The sequence below is a fragment of the Phascolarctos cinereus genome, unplaced genomic scaffold, assembly GCF_003287225.1.
Source record: "Phascolarctos cinereus isolate Bilbo 61053 unplaced genomic scaffold, phaCin_HiC Scaffold_5;HRSCAF=322, whole genome shotgun sequence".
NCBI lineage: Eukaryota > Metazoa > Chordata > Mammalia > Diprotodontia > Phascolarctidae > Phascolarctos > Phascolarctos cinereus.
The window spans coordinates 254,967,519-254,991,297 of NW_027555958.1; the positions used below are offsets into that span (position 1 = coordinate 254,967,519).

Sequence of the window (23,779 nt, forward strand, 5' to 3'; positions counted from 1 at the left end):
TCTCCTTCCCCCTCCTCCATTTTTTGCTCTTTAAATTTTATGTTACATTTCATAGACTTAGAGATTTGGAGTTGGAAAGGCCTTTTCAAGTTTTCCCTTCAAATTTTGTCTTTTCACAGATAAGAAAACAGGCACTTAGAGGTTAAGTGATTTGCCCAGGGTCATGTAACACAGCTAGTAACCATCTGAAGGAGGCTTTGAATAAATGACAATAATATCTAGCATTTATATAGCACCTGCTTCCAACGTTCCAGGCACTGTGCTATAAGTGCTTTACAATTATTATCTCATTTTAACCTCACAATAACCCTCGGAGGTAGATGCTATTGTTTCCCCCCATTTTACGGATTAAGGAACTGAAGTTTAGGGACTTGCCCCTGGTCACACAGCTAATATGTGCCTGAGGGTGAATTTGAACTTAGATCCTGAGCCAAGTTCCTGGCTCCCGCCCCAAAGCTCTAGCCAGTGCGCCCCCTAGAGGCCCAGGTTTCTTTAATTCCCACTCTGAGGTCTTTTTTTCCCTTTTTTTTTTTTTTAAATTCCCATTCCTGCTGGTGTAGTATAAAGGACAATGGATTTCATATTTCGAACCCCAGCTCCACCACTTTAAAACTGAGAACTTGGACAAAACACTTCCCCTTTCTGGGCATCAGTTTCCTCATCCCCAGAATGAGGGAGTCGTGATCTCTTAGGCCCCTTGCTTGTTAAGGACTTCTCTCTCCCAGCCCCTTTCTATTCACCTTCCCCCTCCCAGCCCCGCCCCGTCCCGCCCCCTTGTGGCGCCTCTAGCTAGACACACTCTTGCTTCCTCTCCGAGCTCCGGCTGCGATCGTCGGCGAATGACCCATTTGCTCTGCCGTAGTCCGCCGCAGCAACCCGGAAGTTTTGCGGGAAGCAGGAGAGGCAGCGTCATGGCGCCGGACCCCTGGTGAGGCTCGGGCTGAGGGACCCAGAGCAGGCTCCTGGGGGGCAGGCGTGGAGTGGGAGGGTCGGGGCGGGAGCCGCTGTGGCGGCTGGGCTGGAGTCGGGCGAGCGGCTCTCGAGGACAGAACGGGGTGTGTGTGTGTGTGTGTGTGTGTGTGTGTGTGTGTGTGTGTGGTGTGTGTGTTCGCTCTACAGTTCAGCCAGGAGCGGAGTTACAATAATAATAATAATAATGATAATACACTTATGTAGCGCTTACTATATCCCAGGCACTGTGTTAAGCTCTTTACAATGTTCTCATTTGCTCCTCACTACCACGGTGGGGAGGTCGGGGGAGAGAGTGTTAGTATTATTATTATTCCCATTTTACATTTGAGAAAACTGAGGCAGACAGGTTTAGTGACTTGCCTGGAGTCACACAGCCAGTAAGTGCCTGATTAGAACTCGGGTCTCCTGGACCTCCATGCCCTGGGCTCCATCTACTGAGGCTACCCAAGCTTTTGTGGTCTTGGGGATGACCTTTTCGTGGATAAGTGACCACCGATGAGAAGTGCCCCACAGCACTCCTTCATCTCAGCTCTCCTGCCCGGCTTTCGGAGGGCCCTTTGTAATCTGATTTTATTCACATGCGCTCTGAGTTATTACGGTAATATTCCGTGGCCCATTGATATGCTCTGCTCTTTCATTTAATCGGCAAATCAATCAAATAACACTTTTTTCAGGCCTGCTCTATGCCAGGCACTGTGCTATGCACTGGTGATGATACAAAGCCCAAAATAGAAACAGTCCTTGCTCTCAAGGAGCTTACCTTCCAAGGGAGGACATATATAGGTGTAGGCAAAACATACAAGTTATATTCATAGATTCAGAGCTAGAAAGCTTAGTCCAGCCCTTTAATTTTATAGGTGAAGAAACTGGTCCAGGAAAATGAAGTGACATGCCCCAGGTCACACAGATAGTAAATAGTAGGAATGGCATTTGAACAAAGGTCTTTGGACTCCAGATCCAGAACTCTTTCCATTGCTTGCTCTGCAAGTCCAATACACAGTAACCTTAGAGAGGAAGGCTGTAGGAGTAGGACCAGGAAAGGACTCATGCAGAAAGTAGCTCTTGATCTGAGTCTTGAAGAAAGCCAAGGAGTTAGAGATGTGACTGTTTAGTCTTCCAGGTGTGGGGGACGGTGGCTGCAATGATAAAAGTGAGAAAGCCCCAAGTGGCATAATTGACTATAACATGGTCAGAAACAGGAAAATACAGGACACAAAGACAAATGCATATATACGTGTATAGGCAAAAACCAAATTGCTTCATATTTTACCACTTCTCCCCTTCCTTCCTGTACCTTGAACTCCCCTAAAAAGTAAAAAAAAAAAAAGAACAAATAATAGGTGCACAAAACTGGAGTTTGAAACGGAATAAGACATTTATTAAAAACCAATTGGGTTGGTGTTCCCGCAGGCCTGGAATGGCAGAAGTTCTTAATGAATCCTAGACCTAGAGGGCTGAGAATGAAGATGGTCAGGTATCCCGTTTCTGACTCAGGGACTTAAAAAGCATCTGCTCTTTGCAAACCTACAGGGGAAAGATGAGAGCCCACTAGTCAATGGGATAAAAGTGGAAGGAAAGGAGGCTAGGGCTTGTTTGAGCATTTCACTCAACTAACCTAACAAACTGCAAAGAAGATGGGGTAGGAGGGAGATCATTTTTAAGTATTCATGCATTCAGTAAACACCTATTAAACATTCATTAAGCACCTATTTTGTGCAAGGGACAGGACTCATCAAAAGTGAGGTACAGAAAGAGTGATAGCCTATGGGAAAGGAAGGTAGATGAAAAGAGAACAACTTTGCAAGGAGGTTTTTTAGTGTCTTTTAAGTATTTGTAAGCCACAATGTGAGAGCAAGATGGAAAGATAAATAAGATTGAGTCCCTAATCTTAAGGAACATATGATGTAGGGAGAAAGAAAATATATATATTTTTTCTGATTCCAACTCTGTGCAATTGCCCTGGCTGTCCTCCTACATACTTAGAATGTATTCCCTTCTTACCTCTGCTTCAAAGTCCAGCTCTTTTAAGATACAATTCAGGTACCATCTTCTGCATGAAACCTTTCCTGATCTCAAATATTAATATTTTTCCTCCCAAACAACCTTGTATTTAACTGCTTTGTGTATATTTTGTATTCACTTTTATTTATGTTGTATATATATTTTTACATATGTACTTGTCTCCCCATTAGAATGTAAACTCCTTGTGAGTAGAGATTGTCTGTTTCACTGTTACAGTACAGTGCCTGGCACATAGTAGGCACTTAATAAATGTTGATTTGATTGATCTAAGTCTGGCTCTTTATCCACTACACAATTAGCTACTAATACAAACATCATCATGTGTGATTTTTAATCCAATGAACAAGAGTTTATCCTCTACCAGAGGAGGGGAACTACGTATTATCAGGAAGGTCTCCAACAGGTTGTGTAGCTTTTCTAGAGAATTTGTAGAAAGACATGTACAAGATTTGTAGTATAGAGAGGTTGTGATCTGCACTCGTTGAAGGAGTATCTGCATATATAAATCACAGATTAGTCTTTAGTAAGTAAATGTCACATGATTTCACAATCTGGCTCCATTCTACCCTTTTTTAGCTTTATTATACACGTTATGGCCTCTATGCTCTCTATTGTCTGGTCAAACTGGCCTTGATGTTCTCACACTTGACTCTGCTATTACACTAGACGTTCCCCATGCCTGAAACGTGTTCCCACCTCGCCTCTGCCTCTTAGAATCCCTTGTTTGAAGACTCCCCTCAAGTGCTACATTCTGCAAGAGGCCTTCCTTTCTTATTCTCCCCAGCTTCATACTGCCTTCCCTACCAAGGTTAACTTGTGTCTGTTTAGTTATGTGGTGTTGTTCGTTTGTTCAGTTGTATCCGACTTTGTAATCCCGTGGACCATAGCAGGCCAGTAGTGTCCATGGGGTTGGGATTTTCATGGCAGATAACTGGAGTAGTTTGCTGTCTCCTGCAGTAGATTGAGATTAAGTGACTTCTCCGGGGTCACACAGCTGATAAGTGTCTGAGGCAGAATTTGAACTGAAGTCTTCCTGACTCAACGCCCAGCACTCTATCCACTGAGCCACCTAGCTGTCTCCATCTTTTATGTACCTATACTGTGTGTCTGTTTTGTTCACCGCCCCCTCCCCCCCAGCCTATCCCCTTAGAATGTAAGCTCCTTGAGACTTTTGCTTTTGTCTTTGTGTCTCATTGACTCGAAGAATACCTCAAATTGTGTAGCACTTGTAATGACATGCACATGTATGAGTCTTCCAACTTTTCTATATCCTCTGCCTTGAAAAATTAATTGCTTTTTATCTCTGTCAGTTACTTAGTACTCGGTACATAGTAGGCATTTAAATGCTTCTTTGTTGATTTACTTAAAGTGTTTCCTGTGGTGGAGAGTAAAGAAAGTTTCATTGAGTTGGTAGCACTCGAAGGTCCTTGAGGGAAGGTTAGACTGTCAGTAGGTAGAGATGAACGGGGAGGGCCATTCAGGTATAGGGGAGAGCATGTATATTTCTTTATATTTAGCAAGTCCTTTAAAGATCTTTTCAAATTCCATTTCTTCAAGAAGCTTTCTCTGACTGCTGCCATCACTGATCTCACAGTATGTATAGTCTGTACTAGATAGCATACAATATTTGAGCTTAAAGGGGCTTTAGAGGTCAAGTAATATAATCTCTTCGTTTTATAGATCAGTATAATCAGGCACATAGGACTTATTGAAGGTCACGTTGCTCATGGCTGACTTGGGACTAAAAGTCGTATTTTTACTTAATTTAGTTTTCTGAAATGTATTGCTTGCTTTACTTTCATATGTATTAGTCCAGTTTCTAACTAGGTTTATGCACATCGAAGGGAGGGGGGTATACTTTATATTCCTTCTGTATGTCATAATACCATGCATAGTGCTGAGTACTCAATAAATACTTTTTAATACATTATTGATGTACTTCTACATGGACAAGGAGATTGCTGTAGATAAGAGATGTCAGACGTGACCCACAGGCTATTGAATGCAGCTGGGACCAGATTAAAATAGAGAAATATTTAACAAAATAAATAAAAGTGCAATAAAACATAGTTAATATTACATTTTAAAACTAAATCAATATATGGCCAACAGAGATCCTTTTTTAAAAAAATTATTTATTTTTAGTTTTCAACATTCCCTTCCATAAGATTTTGAGTTCCAAATTTTCTCCCCATCTCTCCCTTCCCCCCACCCCAAGATAGCATGCAATTTGATATAGGCTCTACAGATACATTCATATTGAACCTATTTTCACATTAGTCATGTTGTAAAGAAGAATTAGAACCAATGGGAGAAAACCATGAGAAAGAAGAAACAAACAAAAAAAAGGAAAAGGAGCATGAGCAAATAATGTGCTTCCATCTGCATTCAGACTCCATAGTTCTTTTCTGCATGTGGACAGCATTTTCCATCATGAGTGCTTTGGCATTTTCTTGGATCTTTGTATTGCTAAGAAGAGATAAGTCTATCAAAATTAGTCATCACATGTTGTGGCTGTTACTGTATATAATGTTCTCCTGGTTCTGTTCACTTCACTCAGCATCAGTTCATTCAAGTCTTTCCAGGTTTTTCTAAAGTCTGTCTGCTCATCATTTCTTATAGCACAATAGTATTCCATTACATTCATATACCACAGCTTGTTTAGCCATTCCCCAACTGATGGGTATCCCTTCAATTTCTAATTCTTTGCCCTCAGAAAAAGAGCTGCTGTAAATATTTTTGTACATGTGGGTCCTTTTCCCATTTGTATGATCTTTTTGGGATATAGCCCTAGAGGTGCTATGCTGGGTCAAATGGTGTGCACATTTTTATAGCTCTTTGGGCATAGTTCCAAATTGCTGTCCAAAATGGTTGGATCAGTTCACAACTCTACCAACAATGCATTAGTGTTCCAATTTTCCCACATCTTCTCCAATATTTATCATTTTCCTGTTTTGTCTTGTTAGCCAACCTGATAGGTGTGATGTGGTACCTCAAAGTTGTTTTGATTTGCATTTCTCTAATGAAGAGTGATTTAGAGCATTTTTTCATATGACTATAGATAGCTTTAGTTTCTTCCTCTGAAAACTGCCTGTTCCTATCCTTTGACCATTTATCAATTGGAGAATGACTTGTATTCTTATAAATTTGACTTAGTTCTCCATATATTTTAGAAATGAGGCCCTTATCAGAGACACTGATTATAAAAGTTCTTTCCCAGTTTTCTGCTTCCCTCTTAATCTCGGTTGCATTGGCTTTGTTTGTGCAAAAACTTTGCAATTTAATGTAATCAAAATTATTCATTTTACATTTAATAATTTTCTCTATCTCTTGTTTGGTCATAAATTCTTCTGTTCTCCAAAAATCTGAGAGGTAAACTATTCCTTGCTCTCCCAGTTTGCTTATAGTGTCAACATTTATATCTAAATCATATACCCATTTTGACTTTATTATGGTATACGATGCCATACTCTTTTCCAGTTTCCCCAGCAGTTTTTGTTAAATAGTGAATTCTTATCGCAGAAGCTGGGGTCTTTGGGTTTATCAAACAGTAGATTACTGTAGTCATTGAATACTGTGTCTTGTATACCTAACCTATTCCACTGATCTACCACTCACAGAGATCCTTATTACACTCATCATTGGCCCAGATTTCTATTTGAGTTTGACACTGCTGGTCTAGGTGATCTGTAGGCCACTTCCAAGTTTCATGGTCTGTAATTCTATGACACTGAGATCTATACCTAGTGCTAGGGCTCCAAAAATAAATTTACCTCATTCCTTCCACCTCTGCTTTACTTATCCAGTCAGTTAATAAGTCTTTTGGATTTTTGACCACATTTACAGATCACTCTGCCTGCTCCTTTCTGTCCTCAATCCCATCATCCTAGTTTAGGTCATCATTATATCTTGTCTCAACTATTGTGGTAGGTCTCCTAACTGGTTGCTTTTCCTTTTGTCCATCCTATGCACAATAGCCAGAGGTTTTTTTTTTTAATTCAGACCTGTTATTTTATCCATGTAAAGTACTTGCGGTGGAAGCTGCCTCTAGTGAAGAAAATTGCAATTTGTCAGTAACTTTAAAATCTTAGATAGTTACCTGAGACACTGAGGTTAAGTGACTTATTCAGGATCTCACAGCTAGTATGTGTCCGAGTTAGGACTTGGATGCAGGTCTTCCTGAATCCAAGGCTAGCCACTGTTCACTATACCATGCTTCCTCTAATGTCCAGATTAATTTTCTTATATCTGAACATCACATTTCTATGCTCAAAAATCTTCAATCTTGTTGACAACCAAAAAAATTACAAACTCTTTTAGTTTGATATTCAAGACTAATCTGGACCCAACCTATTTTTCTGGCCACATTTCAACTGATAGTTTCTGTTGCAGCCAAATTGGACATTTACTATAGTCTGAAAGGTCCTCTCCTGACTTGTTCCCCTACACTACTCTCCTTTATTTTCCTGTTTCTATGCCTTTGTTCCTGCAATTCTCTCTACAAGAATATCCTCTTCCTCATTTCTGCCGATTGAAATCATAACCATCCTTCAGGGAAGGCATTAATCAGATGTTACCTTCTTAAAGCCTTTCCTAACCCAATTAGTTGAAAAGTGATCTCTCCCTCCTCTGAATTTATAAAGCCCCTTCTACCTTTTATGGTACTGATCGCAGTTGACTTTATAATATGACTGTTTATGTGTCAAGTCCTCTACTACACTTCAAAGCTTTTTGAAAGCAAGGACCGGTTCATAAAAGGCTCTAAGATCATAACTTTGAGGAACTTTCTTTCTCTGTAGTCTTCAACCTCTCCCTATCTAGATTTTCATTTCCTTCCTGTCTTCAAACTTGCTCAAGTCTCCTGTCCTCAGCCTTCATTAGACTCTAATGTCCCCTCAAACTATTGTCTTATATCTCTCCTCTCCTTCTCGGTCAGATTTTTTGGAAAAGCTTATTCACTGCTTCCACTTATTCTCCTCTCATTTATTCCTCAATCCTTTGTAGTCTGGCTTCTCACCCCATTGCTCAACTGAAATTGTCTTCCCTAAAGTTACCAATGATCTATTAGCTGGCAAATCTAATAGTCTTTTCTTGGTACTCATCCCTCTTTTTTTTTTTTTTTGCTTAGGCAGTCGGGGTTAAGTGACTTGCCTAGGGTCACACAGCTAGTTAAGTGCCAAGTGTCTGAGGCCAGATTTGAACTCAGGTCCTCCTGACTTCAGGGCCAGTGCTCTATCCACTGTGCCACCTAGCTGCCCCACTCTCTTTCATTTTTAAAAAATTATTTTTATATATGTTTAGTTTTCAACATTCAATATTATAAGAGTTTGGGTTCCAAATTTTTTCCCTCTGCCCTTCCCAAGACAGCATGCAATTTGATATAGGCTAAACATGTACAATCATATTAAACATATTTCCACATTAGTCATGTTGTGAAAGAAGAATCAGAACAAAAGGGAAAAACCACGAGAAAGAAAAAACAAACAACAAACAAATAAGAGGAAGTAGTATGCTTCCGTCTGCATTCAGACTCCATATTCTTTCTCTGGATGTGGATAGCCTTTTCCATCATGAGTCTTTTGGAATTGTCTTAGATCATTGTATTGCTGAAACTGGATATCCCCCCAAACATGTCAAACACAACAGTTCCAAACATAACTTAGTATCTTTCCTTTCAAACCTATCCCTCTTTGATACTGCCCTACTTCTGAATGAAGGCACTATCACTCAATATCCTATGCTCACATCTTAGAGTTATCCTTAATTCCTCGTTCTCACCTCACATATTCAGTCAGTTGCTAAATCTTGCCATTTCTAATTTCACAACGTGTCTTACATCTTATTCTTTCCTTTTACTCATCCAGCTATCCTCATCTGGCTCTCTCTTCTTGCCTGGATTATTTGCAATAGCCTCTTAGTCTCCCTGTCCTAAGTCTTTAAAACATATTTGAGCTTACTTATTTTTTATTATTCACTTTTAAAATTTTCAGGTCCAAATTCTCTGGTCCTCCAGTCCCTCCCCCACCCATTGAGAAGGCAAGTGCTATGATACCATGATACCTGTGAAGTCTTATGAAGTATATCCCTGCCTTAAGTCTTTCACCATTGAATTCCATCCTATATACTGCTGCCAAAGTAATTTTCCTTGAGCTCTGATCTGACCATGTCACTCCTTTACTCAAATTCTACTGACTTCCTGTTGCTGCTTGGATAAAATATAAATTTTACATTTATATAAATATAAATATAAATATATTTTGTTTAGTTTTCAAAACCCTTTACAACCTGGTCCCCACCTATTTTTGCTATTAGTGCCTTTCCTGAACTCTGCAATCCAGTCAAACTAGCCTCTCTGCATGGCACCCATTTCCTATTTACATATTTTGCATTGACCATTCTACATGTGCCTCTTTACCTCTTCCTCAGAGTCCTTTTCTTTTAAGATTCGGCTTAAACTTTATCTTTTGTATGAAGCTTTCCTGATCTCTCGGTTGCTAGTGCCCTTTCTCCCAAACTACCTTGTGTTTAACTACTTTGTATTTATTCTCTTTGTATTAATTCAGCATATTCTTAAATGTGTACTTGTTTCCCGCTCTATTTGGATATAAGCTTGGTAGTAAGGATTATTTCATTATATCTGTATCCTCAGCACATAGCTGGCACTTAAATGCTTATTGATTGCCTTTAGTGGTCATCTAGTGTAACCACTTCATTTTACAGACTAGAAAACTCAGGCTCTCAGGTTAAGTGACTTACCTGACCCAGGTCACAGTTTTATTAAGTAGAAGAGGTGGTATTTAAACCTGTGTCCTCTAACTCTAAATCCAGTATTCTTTTTGTACCGTGCTTCATTTTTGGTCTTACTCATTTTTCTGTTTCCCACAATCTTTAGCTTAGTAGTAGCTTTCATATCATAGGCATTAAATGTTTGTTGAATGAGCAAATAATTATAGCCACATTTAGTTTTCTATTAGGTCAAATGAGATAATATTTGTAAAGTGGTTAGGACTGTGCCCAGCACATAGTAGGTATAAACGCTTATCCTCTCCCTCCCCTTTTCAGTTCCTTTCTTCCCTAAAATATTTTGATTAGAGGATTCCTTAAGTGCTTTTTGATACCCTTTTCCATTTGTAATTAGTTTATATTTCATTAATGCTAGAAAATAGATCTGGACATTTAAAGTTAGAAAATAAAGAAATTTTCTTTAAGAGTCTGAAACCATTTTTCTTCACTTAATTTTGATAAAGGTTGTCTACTTATGATTCCACTTGTCATATTGCACAAGAAATTGCTGAGAAAATCCAACAGCGCAACCAGTGTGAAAGAAATGGTGAAAATACAACCAAGGTAATAGCAGTAAGAAATTATCTAATCTCTTTTGTTTTAGCTTGGAAGTCTGAAAAAAATCTTTCATCTTTGAAGCTAAGTATTTAAGCTGTATATTTTCAATGCTTCAATGGAACTCATTGATGTGGGTGTTTCCTCTAATGTGGGTGCACATGACAACCTTTCCGTGGTTTCCTATCCTATGTGATTCTTGTTTTCTATAGATCCTGCAAAGAGGACTTGCAGGAGGCCTTTCTTTAGGTCTTTTTTATATTTCAATATAAGAATAACAGTAATAGCAACAACCACTAACATTTATAATTGAATACTTTCAGGTTTGCAGAGAGTTTTCTGTAGATTTGAGTTTCATAACAACTGTAAAGTAGGAATGATTTTTTTTTTAAATCCTTATTGTATAGATAAGGAAACAGGCTCAGATTAAGTTACTTGCCCTTGGACACAAATCTAGTAAGTACAGTGCCTGGCTCATAGTTCTCCTCCTCAACTCCTGCTTACATCTTAGGGGATTTCAATATACATATTGATGCTCCCTCAAACACCCTAATTTCCCAGTTCCTCAGTTTATCCATTTGCCATAACCTACTCCTCTACCCTACCACAGCTGCGCACTAGCACAGAGATAGTTGCACCTTTGATTTTGCTGTCACCCACAAATATACCACATCCCTGTTCGTGAAATCTGAGATAATCTGTTGTCACTTCACATCAGTTTCTGCCTTTTAGTCCCAAACTTTGTTCTTCATCCTCATCATGTTCTTGATTCCATCTGCCTCTAAGTTCTTTACTACTCTCTTCCTTTCCCCTTTTGACTCCTTGGCAAACCAGTTCTTCTTTCAAGAAGAACCTAATCCTGTCTGCTAATCCTCTTGTCAATCCTTGGCTCTTCCAAGGATCAGCCTTGGATTACTCCTATTCACATGCTGCCGAAAAAAGCTGGAAAAAGTTAGAAAACCACGCTGCTTGTGTCTATTAATATTTTGTATTACATAATCTCAGTGGGGCTCTCAGTGCTGCAGGGCAATCCTTTTACACCTCCCTAATTGACTAACTACCCCATTCACCACAGTGGCTCTTACAGTCCTTTTCATCCTTCCTCAAAAATCTCATAGATTTCCCATACCCTCTCAATCAAGAACTTTGCTTCTCATTTCATATCCTCCTCTTCTCACAAAACTCAGATGCCTTCTACCACTATCTCCCTTTTACTTAGTCTCACATGAAGAAGTGTCTTCTTGTTGCCAAAACAAACCCTTCTACTTGCACAAGTAATCTCATTTTATCTCTTCTTTTCTAGCAGATAGCCCCCTCTGTTATCCTATTCTCTCTCTAATCTCGAATCTCCCTTGTCTACTGGCTGTTTACCCTGCCCACAAACATGCCCATTTCTTCCTTATCTTCAGAAAAACTGTTACTTGATCTTTCCATCTCCATTAGCTTTCTTTTTCTTTTTTCTTTTTTTCTTTTTTTTTGGCAATTGGGGTTAAGTGACTTGCTGAGGGTCACATAGCTAGTAAGTATCAAGTGTTTGGTCTGTGGCTGGATTTGAACTCAGGTCCTCCTGATTCCAGGGTCTGTATTCTACCCACTGCGCCACCTAGCTGTCCCTATCCTTTATTTTTCATCCCTTTTTATGACAAAACTTTGTGAGAAGGCCATCTAGAAATATGAAATTTCCCCTTAGTACTGCTTTGGCTGCATTCCATAAATTTTGATTATGTTGTCTCATTGTTGTCATTCTCTTTAGTGAAATTATTATATTAATTGTTTCTATGATTTGTTCTTTGATCCACTCATTCTTTAGGATTAGATTATTTAGTTTTCAATTAATTTTTAATTTATGCTTTCTTGTCCCTATTTTGAATGTAATTTTTATTGAATTATGGTTTAAATGCTTTCTTCATTTGGTTGTGAGGTTTTTACGCCCTAGTGGTCAGTTTTTGTGAAGGTGTCGTCTATAGCTGAGAAAAAAAGTATACTTTTTTCCATTCCCATTCAGTTTTTCCCAGAAGTCTATAATATCTGGCTTTTCTAAGATTCAGTTTATCTCCTTCATTTCTTTCTTATTTATTGTGTGGTTAGATTTATCTAGCTCTGAGATGGGTAAGTTGAGGTCCCCACCGCTATAGTTTTTCTGTTTCTTCCTGTAATTCATTTCATTTTTCCTTTAAGGATTTGGAAGCTATGCCATTTGGTGCATATATGTTTAGTATTGATATTACTTCATTCTCTATGGTACCTTTTAACAAAATGCAGTTTCCTTTATTATCTCTTTTAATTAGGTCTGTTTTTCCTTTTGCTTTGTCTGAGATCATGATTGCTACCCCTGACTTTTTTATTTCAAGTAAAGCATAATAGATTCTGCTCTAGCCCTTTATTTTAATGCTATGTGTGTGTGTCTCTCTCTGTTTCACGTGTTTTTTGTAAACAATGTATTGCTGGATTCTAGTTTCTAATCTACTCTATTTGTTTCTGTTTTATGATCATTCACATTCACGGTTCTGATTACTAACTGTGCATTTCCCTCCATCCTATTTTCTTCTGTTTATCCTTCTTTTTATTTTCACTCCTTTACAGTCTGTTTTGCTTCTGACCACTGCCTTCCTTTATCTGCCCTCCCTTTATCATCCCTCCCTTTCTCTTATCCCCTTCCCCTTCTGCTTCCCCATTGGGTAAGGTAGATTTCTGTACCCAGTTGAGTGAGTGCGCGCGTGTGTGTGTGTGTGTGTGTGTGTGTGTGTGTGTGTATACATGTATATTTTTTTTCCCTCTCTTTGAACTAATTTAGATAAGAGTGAGGTTCAAGCATTGCCTGCTGTCTCCCTTAACCCTTTATTAGCCCACTCTCTAGCCCCTTTTATCCTCTTCCCCTCCTATTTTCTTGTTGGATAAGATAGATTTCTATATCCAAGTAAGTGTGTATATATATTTTCCCCCTTTGAACCAGTTCAAGCATTCACCTCTACCTCTACCATTTCCCTTCTAGTGTAAAAGCTGTTCCTTGAATTCCTCTTTTTTTTTTTAAGGCAGTTGGGGTTAAGTGACTTGCCCAGGGTCACACAGCTAGTAAGTATCAAGTGTTTGGTCTGAGACCGGATTTGAACTCAGGTCCTCCTGACTTCAGGGCCGGTGCTCTATCCACTGTGCCACCTAGCTGTCCCCTCATTCCTCTTTTATGTGAGAAAAATTTCCCCCTTGTTCTCTCTTCCCCCCTTTCTCCCAGTGCATTCCTCTTTCTCCATTTTTTTGAGATTATCTCAACATACCTGACTCACATCTGAATCCTCTATATTTAGAATCTTTCTAACTGTCCTAATGATGAAAAAGTTCTTAGAAATTGCATATATTGTCTTCCCATTTAAGAATGTAAATAGTTTAATCTTACTAAGTCCCGTGTGATTTCTCTTTCATGTTTACTTTTTAATGCTTCTCTTGAGTCTTACATGTGAATCTCAGATTTTCTATTCAGCTCTGTCTTTTCATCAGGAATGCTTGAAATTCATCCTCTATTTCATTAAATATCCATTTCCCACCCCCTCAGTTTTGCTGGGTAGGTTATTCTTGGTTATAATTCTAGCTCCTTTGCCTTCTGGAATATCATATTTCAAGCCTTCCCATTCCTTTAATGTGGAAACTGCTAAATCTTGTGTAATCCTGACTATGTCTCCATGGATTTCGAGTGGTTTCTTTTTGGCTGCTTGCAATACTTTCTCTTTGACCTGAGAGCTCTAGAATTTGGCTGTGCTATTCCTGGAAATTTTGATTTTGGGACCTCTTTCAGGAGGTGATAAACAGATTCTTTCAATCTCTATTTTGCCTTCTGGCAAATTGGGCTAGTTTTCCTTGATAATTTCTTGAAATGTGATGTCTAGGCTCTTTTTTTGATGGTGACTTTCAGGTAGTCCAGTAATTATTCAGTTAATACTCCTCGATCTGTTACGTGTTTTTCTGATGAGATATTCCACATTTTCTTCTATTTTTTCATTCTTTTGATTCTTTTAGATTGTTTCTTGATGTTTCATGGAGCCATTATCTTCTCCTTGCCCAATTCTAATTTTTAAGGAATTCTTTTCTTCAGTTATTTTTGTACCTCTTTTTCCATTTGGCCAATTCTTTTTTTAAGGTATTATTTTCTTCATTTTTTTTGTGCCTTTTTTTTTATCAAACTGTTAATTCATTTTTTATAATTCTCTTGCATTACTCTCATTTCTTTTCCCAATTTTTTCTCTACCACTCTTATTATGTCTTTATTTAACTCTTCCAGTAATTCTTGTTGAGCTTATGACCAATTTGCATATTTTTCTTTGAGGCTTTGCTCATAACTGTTTTTATATTGTTGTCTTCTTCTCAGTTTGTGTTTTAGTTTTCCCTGTCACCATAGTAGCTTTCTATGGTCAGTCTTTATTTGTTGTAGTTTGCTCATTTTCCCAGCTTATTTCCTAACTTTGAACTTTGTGTTAAAGTTGGGCTCTGTTTACCTGGGTGGGGAGGCACTGTAGGCTTTTTTGTACTGCCATTTTCAGAGCTAGTTCTGGGGGTCTCCCAGTTTTTGATGTTTCCAAGTGGTATGATCTGGGTAGAGGTGTAGTCACTGCTTTACTGGTCTGTGGTCTGGTCCTTCCCCAGCAAGGGCCCCTATTCCCCTTCAGCCATAAGCACTAGTGCTCCTCTCAGCCCTGAAACTGTGACCTGGTCCCCTTCTTCCTGTAACTGTGTATAGGCAATATAATTGCCAAATAGTGCCCAATCCTTCACCCACTGTCAGCTCAGGGTCCCCTAAAATCTCTTTCTGACCAGTTTTCCAATCCTATTACCCACCTCTGAGCTGAGAGCTTCTGAAGATGCTGCTGCTGCCTCCAAAGCCCACTGCTGAAGTTGTCTCTGAGGGTACTCTGGTGTTTCTACCCTGGTGTCACTGACATCCCCTGTTGACCTCCTGAGTTGTTTTGGATTGGAAAAATGTCTTGCCTCGACCTTATGTTGGCCCCTCTGCTTCAGAATTTGATTTCAGATTTTTTTTAAAGTTGTTTGAAGGAGAATGTTGGGAGAGTCCAGCTGGTTTGCTGCTTCTAATTTGCCATCTTGGCTCTTCACCTACCTCCTAGTCTCTTAATTGCGAAGGCCAACTGACTCCAGCCTCTCTTCACCTCTCCTTCACTTGCACTCTCCCATCTTCTCCAGCAGAATGTATCCTCAGTGATCTTCCTTTTGTCTCTTGCCTACTTGTCATCTAATGGTTCCTTCCCTATTGATTTCGGATATGCTGAGGTCTCCCCATCCTTAAAAAACCTCTGTTAGACCCCAGCATCCTCTCAAATTATTGTCCTCCTTATCTCGCCTTCCTTTTTCAGGTATACTCCTTGAGAAAGTTTTCTGCACTCACTGCTGCCACTTGTTCTCCTATCACTAGCTCCTCAGTCTGTTGGTCTTTTAATCTTAACTGAAACTGCTTTCTCCAAAGCTATAAATGATCTTTTGTTTGTCAAATCTACCATTCTTTTCTCAGTCTTCATGCTTCTTTACTTATCTGCTGCATTTGACTTTGTTGTGTTGATTTCCTTCTCTTCCTAGAGATTTTCTCTTCTCTGAGTTTTCGTTACACTTTTGTTAGTTGGGGAAGGGGAAGAGAATAAGCATTTATATAATGCTCAGTACATGTCAGGCACTATGCTAAGAGCTTTACAAATATTATTTCATTTGCTGCTTACAAACTCTTGACAGTTGGAGAGGGGAGGAGGGGAAGGAATAAACATTTATATGACATCAGCTACACTAGAGACTGTGCTAAGTGCTTTACAAATTTTGTTTTGATCCTTACAATAGCCTTGCTATTATTATCTCCATTTTACAGTTGAGGGATCTGAGGCAAAAAGAGATTAAATGATCTGCCCAGTGACACGCAGCTAGAGAGTATCTGAGGCTAGATTTGAAATCAGGTATTCCTAATTCCAGGCCATTGCTCTGTCTGCTGTACCACCTAGCTGCTAGTTCTCCTCTTACCTATCTGACTGTTCTTATTGCATTGATACCATAAATGATTCAGCCATTCCTCAGTTTATAGACACTTTCTCTGATTTCCATTCTTTGCTATCACAAAAAGAGCTATAAATATTTTTGTATATTCTTAGGTAAATTCATTTTGTTTAGGATTGATCTTTCCCTTAATCTACTTTCCTTTTAATTCCCCCTTTTCCTCCTCTTTCTTTGTTGAGTGAAATGTATTTCTGTACTAGACTCTGTGTGTGTGTGTATTCGTCTCTCCTTTGACAAGTTTAGATGTGAGTGAGATTTAAGTTCGTCTGCTTCCTATTGCCCCCATCCTCCTTCTTTATATAGATGTCTACTTGTGCACCTTGATGGTGTGAGATAATTTTCTTTAATCTTCCTTTCTTTCTCCCTTCCCCTGGTGTGTTCCTTTTCCTCTCTTTTACCATTCTTCTCTTAAGATCATCAAGATATAACAGAACCCTTTTCAAGTCTTGCTTTATCTTTTATGGGATTAAATTTATACTCAAGCTATAATTTTCTTTGAGGCTTTGCTTGTAGATATTTTGGAATCATTCTATATTTTTGAGTGTGTGTTCTGAGTGTCTTTGTCACCATAATATCTTTTCATGGTGGGATTCTTTTTTTACTTGTTCATTCTTCTAGCCTGCTTTCTGACTTTGGATTTTATGTTAGTACTAGTCTCTGCATACCTCTGTAGAGAAAGTCTGGGCTGGTTCTATTGCTGCTTTCTTGGGATATTGAATCTTCTATTGTTCTAGGATCTCAGGGACATCTCAGTTCAGGGGACCTACAAGCTTTCATTGCTTCCAAAGAGATCTCATTCAGGGTAAAATCTGATTCTTACCCTGTCTGGTCTGAGTTCTACAAGTTCTTGATCTTGATTTGGTTCCCCATCCTCAGTTTCCATAAACCTGTCTGTCTATCTCTTTATGCCTACTTAGGCTAGAAAAATGATTCACTATAATTTTTCCTAGGGTTTCCTATTCAAGACTTGATCTGGTGTGATTTCTAGATCTTTTTGGAGGAGTTTATGAGAGGAGCTTGCTGCATTGCTTCTTACTACTCTGACATCTTGGCTCTACTTCCTTTCAAATATTTCAAATTGGATGTCCCAGACATATCTCAAATATACTATATCCAAAACAAAATTCATTATCTCCCCCCATCTCTTCCATGCCCCAGACTTTCTTCTTCAGACTTCCGTATTTCTCTTGAAGGCACTATCGCTTCCAGATTACCAGGTTCACAACCTCATTGTTATCCTCAACTTCTCATTCTCCCTCATTCCACATATCTAATCAGTAGCCAAAACTTGCCATTTCCACTTTCTCGTTTCCCGTGTGCCGCCCATTCTCTCTCTTCACCCAGCCACCATCTTAGGCCCTTGTAACCTCTTGCCTAGATTATTGTAATGACCTCCTAATTGATCTCTGCCTTAAGTTTCTCACCACTACAGTCTGTTTTATATTCCTCTTCCAAAAAATTTTCCTTAAGCCCAGATCTGCCCTTACTTAGTAAATTCAGTGGCTCCCTGTTGTTGCTAGGATAAAATATAAACTCATATTTAACTTTACAGTAGGGGAGGAAAGAAAGATTATGAGTCAGACACTGAATTTGCTGAGCAAGGAAGAAATTCTCCTTCCTGAAGGTAGGTAGATAACAACCACCAGAATCTTAATAATAGACATATATAATAATAAATATAGATTAAATGAACCTCAAAAGAGTACAGGTCATTGAGTGGTAATGATAGAAGGAAAGCCTGAAAATGGCAATGAGGAGTAAATTGTATTCTATCTCCCCCACCATTGAGTCAAGTCGTCTGAGTCAAAGTACACCCAGTGCTGGAAAGGGTGGCCAGGGAAGGTGTGTCACTAGGAGGCAGCTTGGTCTCAGTGAATGCAAGAAGATGGTTAGAGCAAGAAAGGAAAAGGTTTAAAATGAAAGCAGGTTTATTACCTATGCAGCAGACATTCCAGAAAGCACAGTAGACACTGGACACTGGAGCCTGTACTTTAGAGAGTTGAGAATAGACAATAGAGAATTGAATTTGTTTTTAATCGTGAAGTTTAGGGTATGATAAAATAGAGTATAACACCTTTCTTAGTCTTCAACTTACATTTTGATTCTCCTTTAAATACCCTAGCCACTCTGTTCTTCAGCCTACTTATCTCCCATGTACTACCTCCATCCAACCACAGCAACACACAAAGATGGTCATACCCTCCATCTTGTCATCGCCCACAAATGTACTGCTTCTATGTTCAAGAATTCTGAAATCCCCTTATCTGACCGTAATCTTATTTCAGCTTGGAGGGAGGTCTCCATCTACGCTTGACCTTGTGTTGTTTAACATTTTTATTAATAAACAATTCAAAATGCATATTTTTCCGATGATGTATTAAAAGACTTGTCTTTATTTATAAAAGGCAACAACACATTACTACCGTTTCTGAGACAGAAACTTTTTTTCTTTCCTTGGTAGAATCATTTATATAACAGAATTAAAATGATTTTGTGTAATCTATTGTACATTTTAAGACTGGAATAATTAAATGTGCTCTTTACTTTTCAGCTTACCATTGCAATCCGAGTTTTGTTGCAGAATCTGAAGGAAAAGATCACCCTTTTGAAGGAGTTATTGCTAAGAGCTGTGTCAACACACCAGATGTATCCATGCAAATATTTCAATGCCCTTTACAATATTTAAAGGGGGGGAGGAAAAATATGCTTTTGAGAGAGTAATCTGGACCACCCAGATTTTTCAGCAGTGTGAGGAAGACCTCCAAAATGTTACTTGTAATTTTAATTTTCTAGTTTAAGTCTTTACCAAATATTTTGCAGTCAGTATGCTGACATAGCAAGATTTGCTTAAAAAATTGTTCTGTTTGGGTATAATGTTTATATATAGGGAGCCTTGTTTATTGTGTTGCATTTATATAGACTTCTATAGTGCTACTTGCTTGGAATTCCACTTTTTAAAAAGTATCAACTATGCCTTGATTCATGGCTATGACTGTTCTAAGCTGTGACTTGTTCTGAACTTTTGGCTCTATTTCATGGTATGTAGTCTGTTCTTTAAGGAGCCAGCACCAACAAGAATCTTGCATTAGATCTCTCTTTTTTTTCTTCTTATGTAGATTACCTGTGATTGGATTATTTTCTTTGTTTTTTTTCTTGAAAGAGTCTGCTTGACTTACAAGGAGGTGGACAAAAATTTCGATTAAACCAATATGTTATTATTTTTTTAACATCCATAAGTACTATCAAGCTTTGTTAAAAAAAAAAAGTAGTTTAAGGAATTCATAATCTGAGGTATTTTTTAGGAAAAATTTTGTCAGTCTGAAGTATTCAATTAAACTTAAGTTTATAATTATTTTAAAAATTTATTCTAAATCAGTTTTTTTTATCATTTTCAATTTGATTGCTAGTCTTCCATACTAAAGATATTAATTTTGTTATTGTTTCAACTGCCTAATGCTAAAAGTGGAAAAAAGTAGCCATATAGTTTGCAAGATGCAAGCAAAATAAAAAAAAAACAACTATCTGAAATGGAACTTGCCTTTTAATTTTTTCTTTTAAAAGCATTTTGATTGCAAACTTTTGTTTTTTACAATATCTTTATATTTGAATATGATTCCCCTTGTCTCACTAAACAAACCATCTTTTGTAATTAAAAAAAGGTAAAAAGAAAAAGCAGCAAACTCAAACACTACATTTACTTGTGGTAATATGTGCAACATTACATACCTATAGTCTGCTACCTATGTAAATAAGAAAAAGTGGATCTGAATTTTTTTTTATGATATCACTTGTATAATGGTAAAGCAAGCACTATAGCTGATTTTAGGATTAGTTGCATAAGTGAGCAGTGATTTAATTTTGCTCTATAGGAACCTATCTGTTGGTAAAAACATCATACCAATTTCAATTAGAGAGAGGGATTCTTATTTTTTAAAATTGGAGCATTTTACGATTACTACCCATTTCCATCTTCAGAATTACAAAATTTTGGTATTGGAAAGGATCTTAGAGACTAGCTAGTTTGACTTTATTCAGTGACCAGGATAAAAAATCCCCTCTATAATTATTCTATACGTGATCTACGAGGCTATGCTTGAAGATCTGTAGTGAGGGGGAGCTCACTGCCTTCTCAGGTAGCTCATTCCACTTTTGAATATATCTAATTGTCAGGAAGTTTGATTTAAAGGTAAGCCAAAATTTGCCTCTTGGCAACTTTTACTCTTTGCTACTAGGAACTAGTACTTGCTACTTTGGTTCCAATTAGAGCAATCATTTAAATACCTGAAGGTAGTTGTCAAAATCTTCTCTTTTTCAGGCTACACACCCCAGTTCCTTTAACTGATTTTCATTGCCATGCTCTCAAGGCCCTTTACCATCTTGGTTGCTCTTCTTTGAACACTCTTTAGCTAAACAATGGCCTCAATAAAAATGTGGGCCATATTCCAAATATATTCTGACCAGGGCAGATTACATTTGGACTCTTACCTCTCTAGTTCCATTTTACTGTGTCTCTCTTAATGTAGCCAAAGATTATATTAACTTTTTTTGGCTACATATTATATTCTTGACTCCTGTTGAGCCTGTAGTCCACTGAAATCCCTGTATTTTTCAGATGAACTGTTTTTCAACGTCTCTCCCACCTTGTGCTTGTGAAATTGTTTTTTTTTTAACCTAAGTGTAAGACTGTACATTTATTCCTATTAACTTTTATCTTACTATATACGTTCCAGTGTTCTAGCCTGTCAAGATCTTTTTGAATTATGATTCTGTCACATGTTGTGTTGTCTCCCTTAGCTTTGTACCTTATTTCACTGTACAGCTGAAGTCTCTGAAAGAAGATTATTCTCATTTTAAGACAGGTCTTGCTGAGTCAGCAAGTCTTCATATATAGACCTTGAAGACATACAATTTTGGTTATGCTTATTTTTTCCAACACCCAAATTAGGCTCTTGGAGTTCTGGCCTCTGCTGTTTAGCTGCTGATGTTGTTTGTCCTTTGTTCTCAAAGAGGACCATGACATTAGGGAGGTGATGCCATCACATGCAAGTGAATTGGATTTAAATGAGGGAGGCCAGTGCAAAGTCACCGACCTCACTTTCTCTTCTGGAGCCAACTGGGTCCAGAGACAAGATAGAGATCTGAACGACCTTAGCCGATGATGTAAGATGAGGAAAGCAAAGTAATTGTAATTCTAAATTATTTTTAATGTAGGCTTATAAAGAATAGTTAGGAACATAGTTTTGCTTTCAGTTACTTAGAAACTATCCAAATTTAAATTATTTAGAGATCATCTCTAGTCTTGGTTTGTCTAGGTTGTTATTACTCTTCCTCTTTAGTAAGGAAATCAGGAATTGTCAGAGTTTGTTTGTTAAATTGTAGGATGAGAAAGCTACTATTCTAAATTTCATTATTACTACTAGTTGTAAGTCTTAAGTAGACCACTTAAGTAGGTCCTGTTAGTCAGGGTTGTACTGACTTTCCTTGATAGACTTTGATTTTATTGTGGCATTTTCCCAAATGTTTTTTGATTTTAAGAATTCTAAGAATCAAAGTCAGACAAAGAGCAAGTGTTTTTCTTGAATAAGCTATAGTTGAGAGAAGTTAATAAAACTCTTGGTAAGTAATTCAGAATTACCCAGAGAAATCATAAATTCTCAAAAATTCTGATTATATGCAAACTTTCTGAAAAGTCCCCTGATTTCAATAGTATTTCCTAGACAACTGCAGAGTAATTGGTTTGACTTCCTCTGCTTTTCTCAGGGGGTTTAACATATCAGGGAGTGTTCCCTGTCACAACAGTGGAGTGTTTCCATACCTACATATGTCAAGAAATACACATTTTCCTTTCTTTTGAAGCAGTAGGAAAAAGGATAAGCATATATTTTTTTATTTTATTGTGTTCCTTTTTTCTTGCATGACCCTAAATTGAAACTTTATGGCTACCATTCTTTAAACCTTGCAGTAAATTTCATCTTAATAGGGTCAGTCCAGTACTCTGGCCTGTCAAAATCTTTTTGGTTCCTCTCGCTGTTTTAGGTATTAGCTTCATTTTAGCTATAAATGTAAGATAACTAGTTTTGTTTTGTCTATAAATCTGATGTACAAGCCATCATCAATTTTGTCAGAGTCATCAATTTTTTTAAACCATTCATATGATTGGTGCAAGAAATTCCCTCTTCTAATATAATTTAGTTCTTTCTTCTCAATTTACATTGATATATTTGCATTTACAGAATGCCTGAGGCACTGAGAGTTTGTGACTTAACCAGGATCACACATAGTCTGTGTCAGAAGAGAGAGTTTAAGCCATGTCTTACTGATTCCAAGCCTTGCCCTCTTTGCACTCTATGTTTCCTCTTAAGTCATTAATAAAAATGTTAAACAATACAAGCCCAAGAATAGCTTGGTGGTAAAGTAGATAGGTCTGAGCCTGGAATCAAGGAGACCTGAGTTCAGATCCAGCCTTAGACACTTATTACCTATGCAGTTCTGAGCAAGTCACTTAACTTCTACCTGCCTCGATTTCCTCATCTGTAAAATGGTGATAATAATAGTACCTAACTCCTAGGATGTTATGAGGATAAAATGAGATGTTTATAAAATGCTTTGCTTTGAAGTGCTCTGTAGATGCTAGTGGCTGTTATTGCTGTTGTTAGAACCCAAGGTGACTCTACAAGAGACCACCTTCTTAGCTGACGTAAAATGATTAATGACTTCTGGCCATTCAGCTAGTTTGGAGTTCATCTAAATGCACTATTTTCTAGTCTATATCTTTTCCATCTTTTCCACAAAAGAACTTTTTTGAGATAAGTATCCTAGTGATGTTGAATGGCTATGATTCATGCACTAGGGCAGTCTTTAAAGGATTAAAATTGAGGGTCACCCAAAGGAAAATGGTATTCATGGTGGGTAGGAGTAGTCTGTATCATATTACCAATAAAAAATTGTGGAGTTAAGGTGTTGTAAAAGATTTAATTTGAGAGCTATATGACCAGAGTATGATGTGGGCTGTCTGTATAGTGTTAGTGGAGATACTTTCTATACTTTATTACTGTTAACTCGGTGTTAAGGTGGCGGCACGCAGCACATTCTGTGGATTGCTTATGGAGTATTTGTCTCATAAGGTGAAAAGGCATAGATGAATTATGAGCTGCACCATGAAAGTATCACACAGTCACAAGATTTGAGAGTTAGAAGGGATCTCTGAAGCTGTACATGAAAGGAATCCTTCCTATAACATTCTCTGGCAAATGCTTACTCAGCTTTTACCAGAAGACATTTAATGAGGGGCATCACACCACCCCTGGAGACCACCCGCTCCACTTTTAGACAACTAATTGACAGGAATTTTCTGACATTACTTCAGGTGGTCTTCTACCTGTTGCTCCTGGCTTTGCCCTTTGGGGCC

At 38.0% G+C, this 23,779-nt stretch overlaps 1 protein-coding gene across 2 annotated transcripts in view; it reads left to right on the forward strand.

Annotated features, from left to right (window-relative positions):
* Positions 1-822: 822 nt before the first annotated feature.
* The window catches only part of STX8 (syntaxin 8), a 268,178-nt gene continuing 245,221 nt past the window's right edge, over positions 823-23,779 (forward strand). For both annotated transcript variants that reach the window (XM_020966557.2, XM_078155693.1), the window contains exons 1-3: positions 823-928; positions 10,242-10,341; positions 18,923-19,017. In XM_020966557.2, coding sequence (XP_020822216.1) covers positions 840-928; positions 10,242-10,341; positions 18,923-19,017 — 284 coding nt within the window. In that variant the 5' untranslated portion in view covers positions 823-839. The remainder of the gene's footprint in view (positions 929-10,241; positions 10,342-18,922; positions 19,018-23,779) is intronic.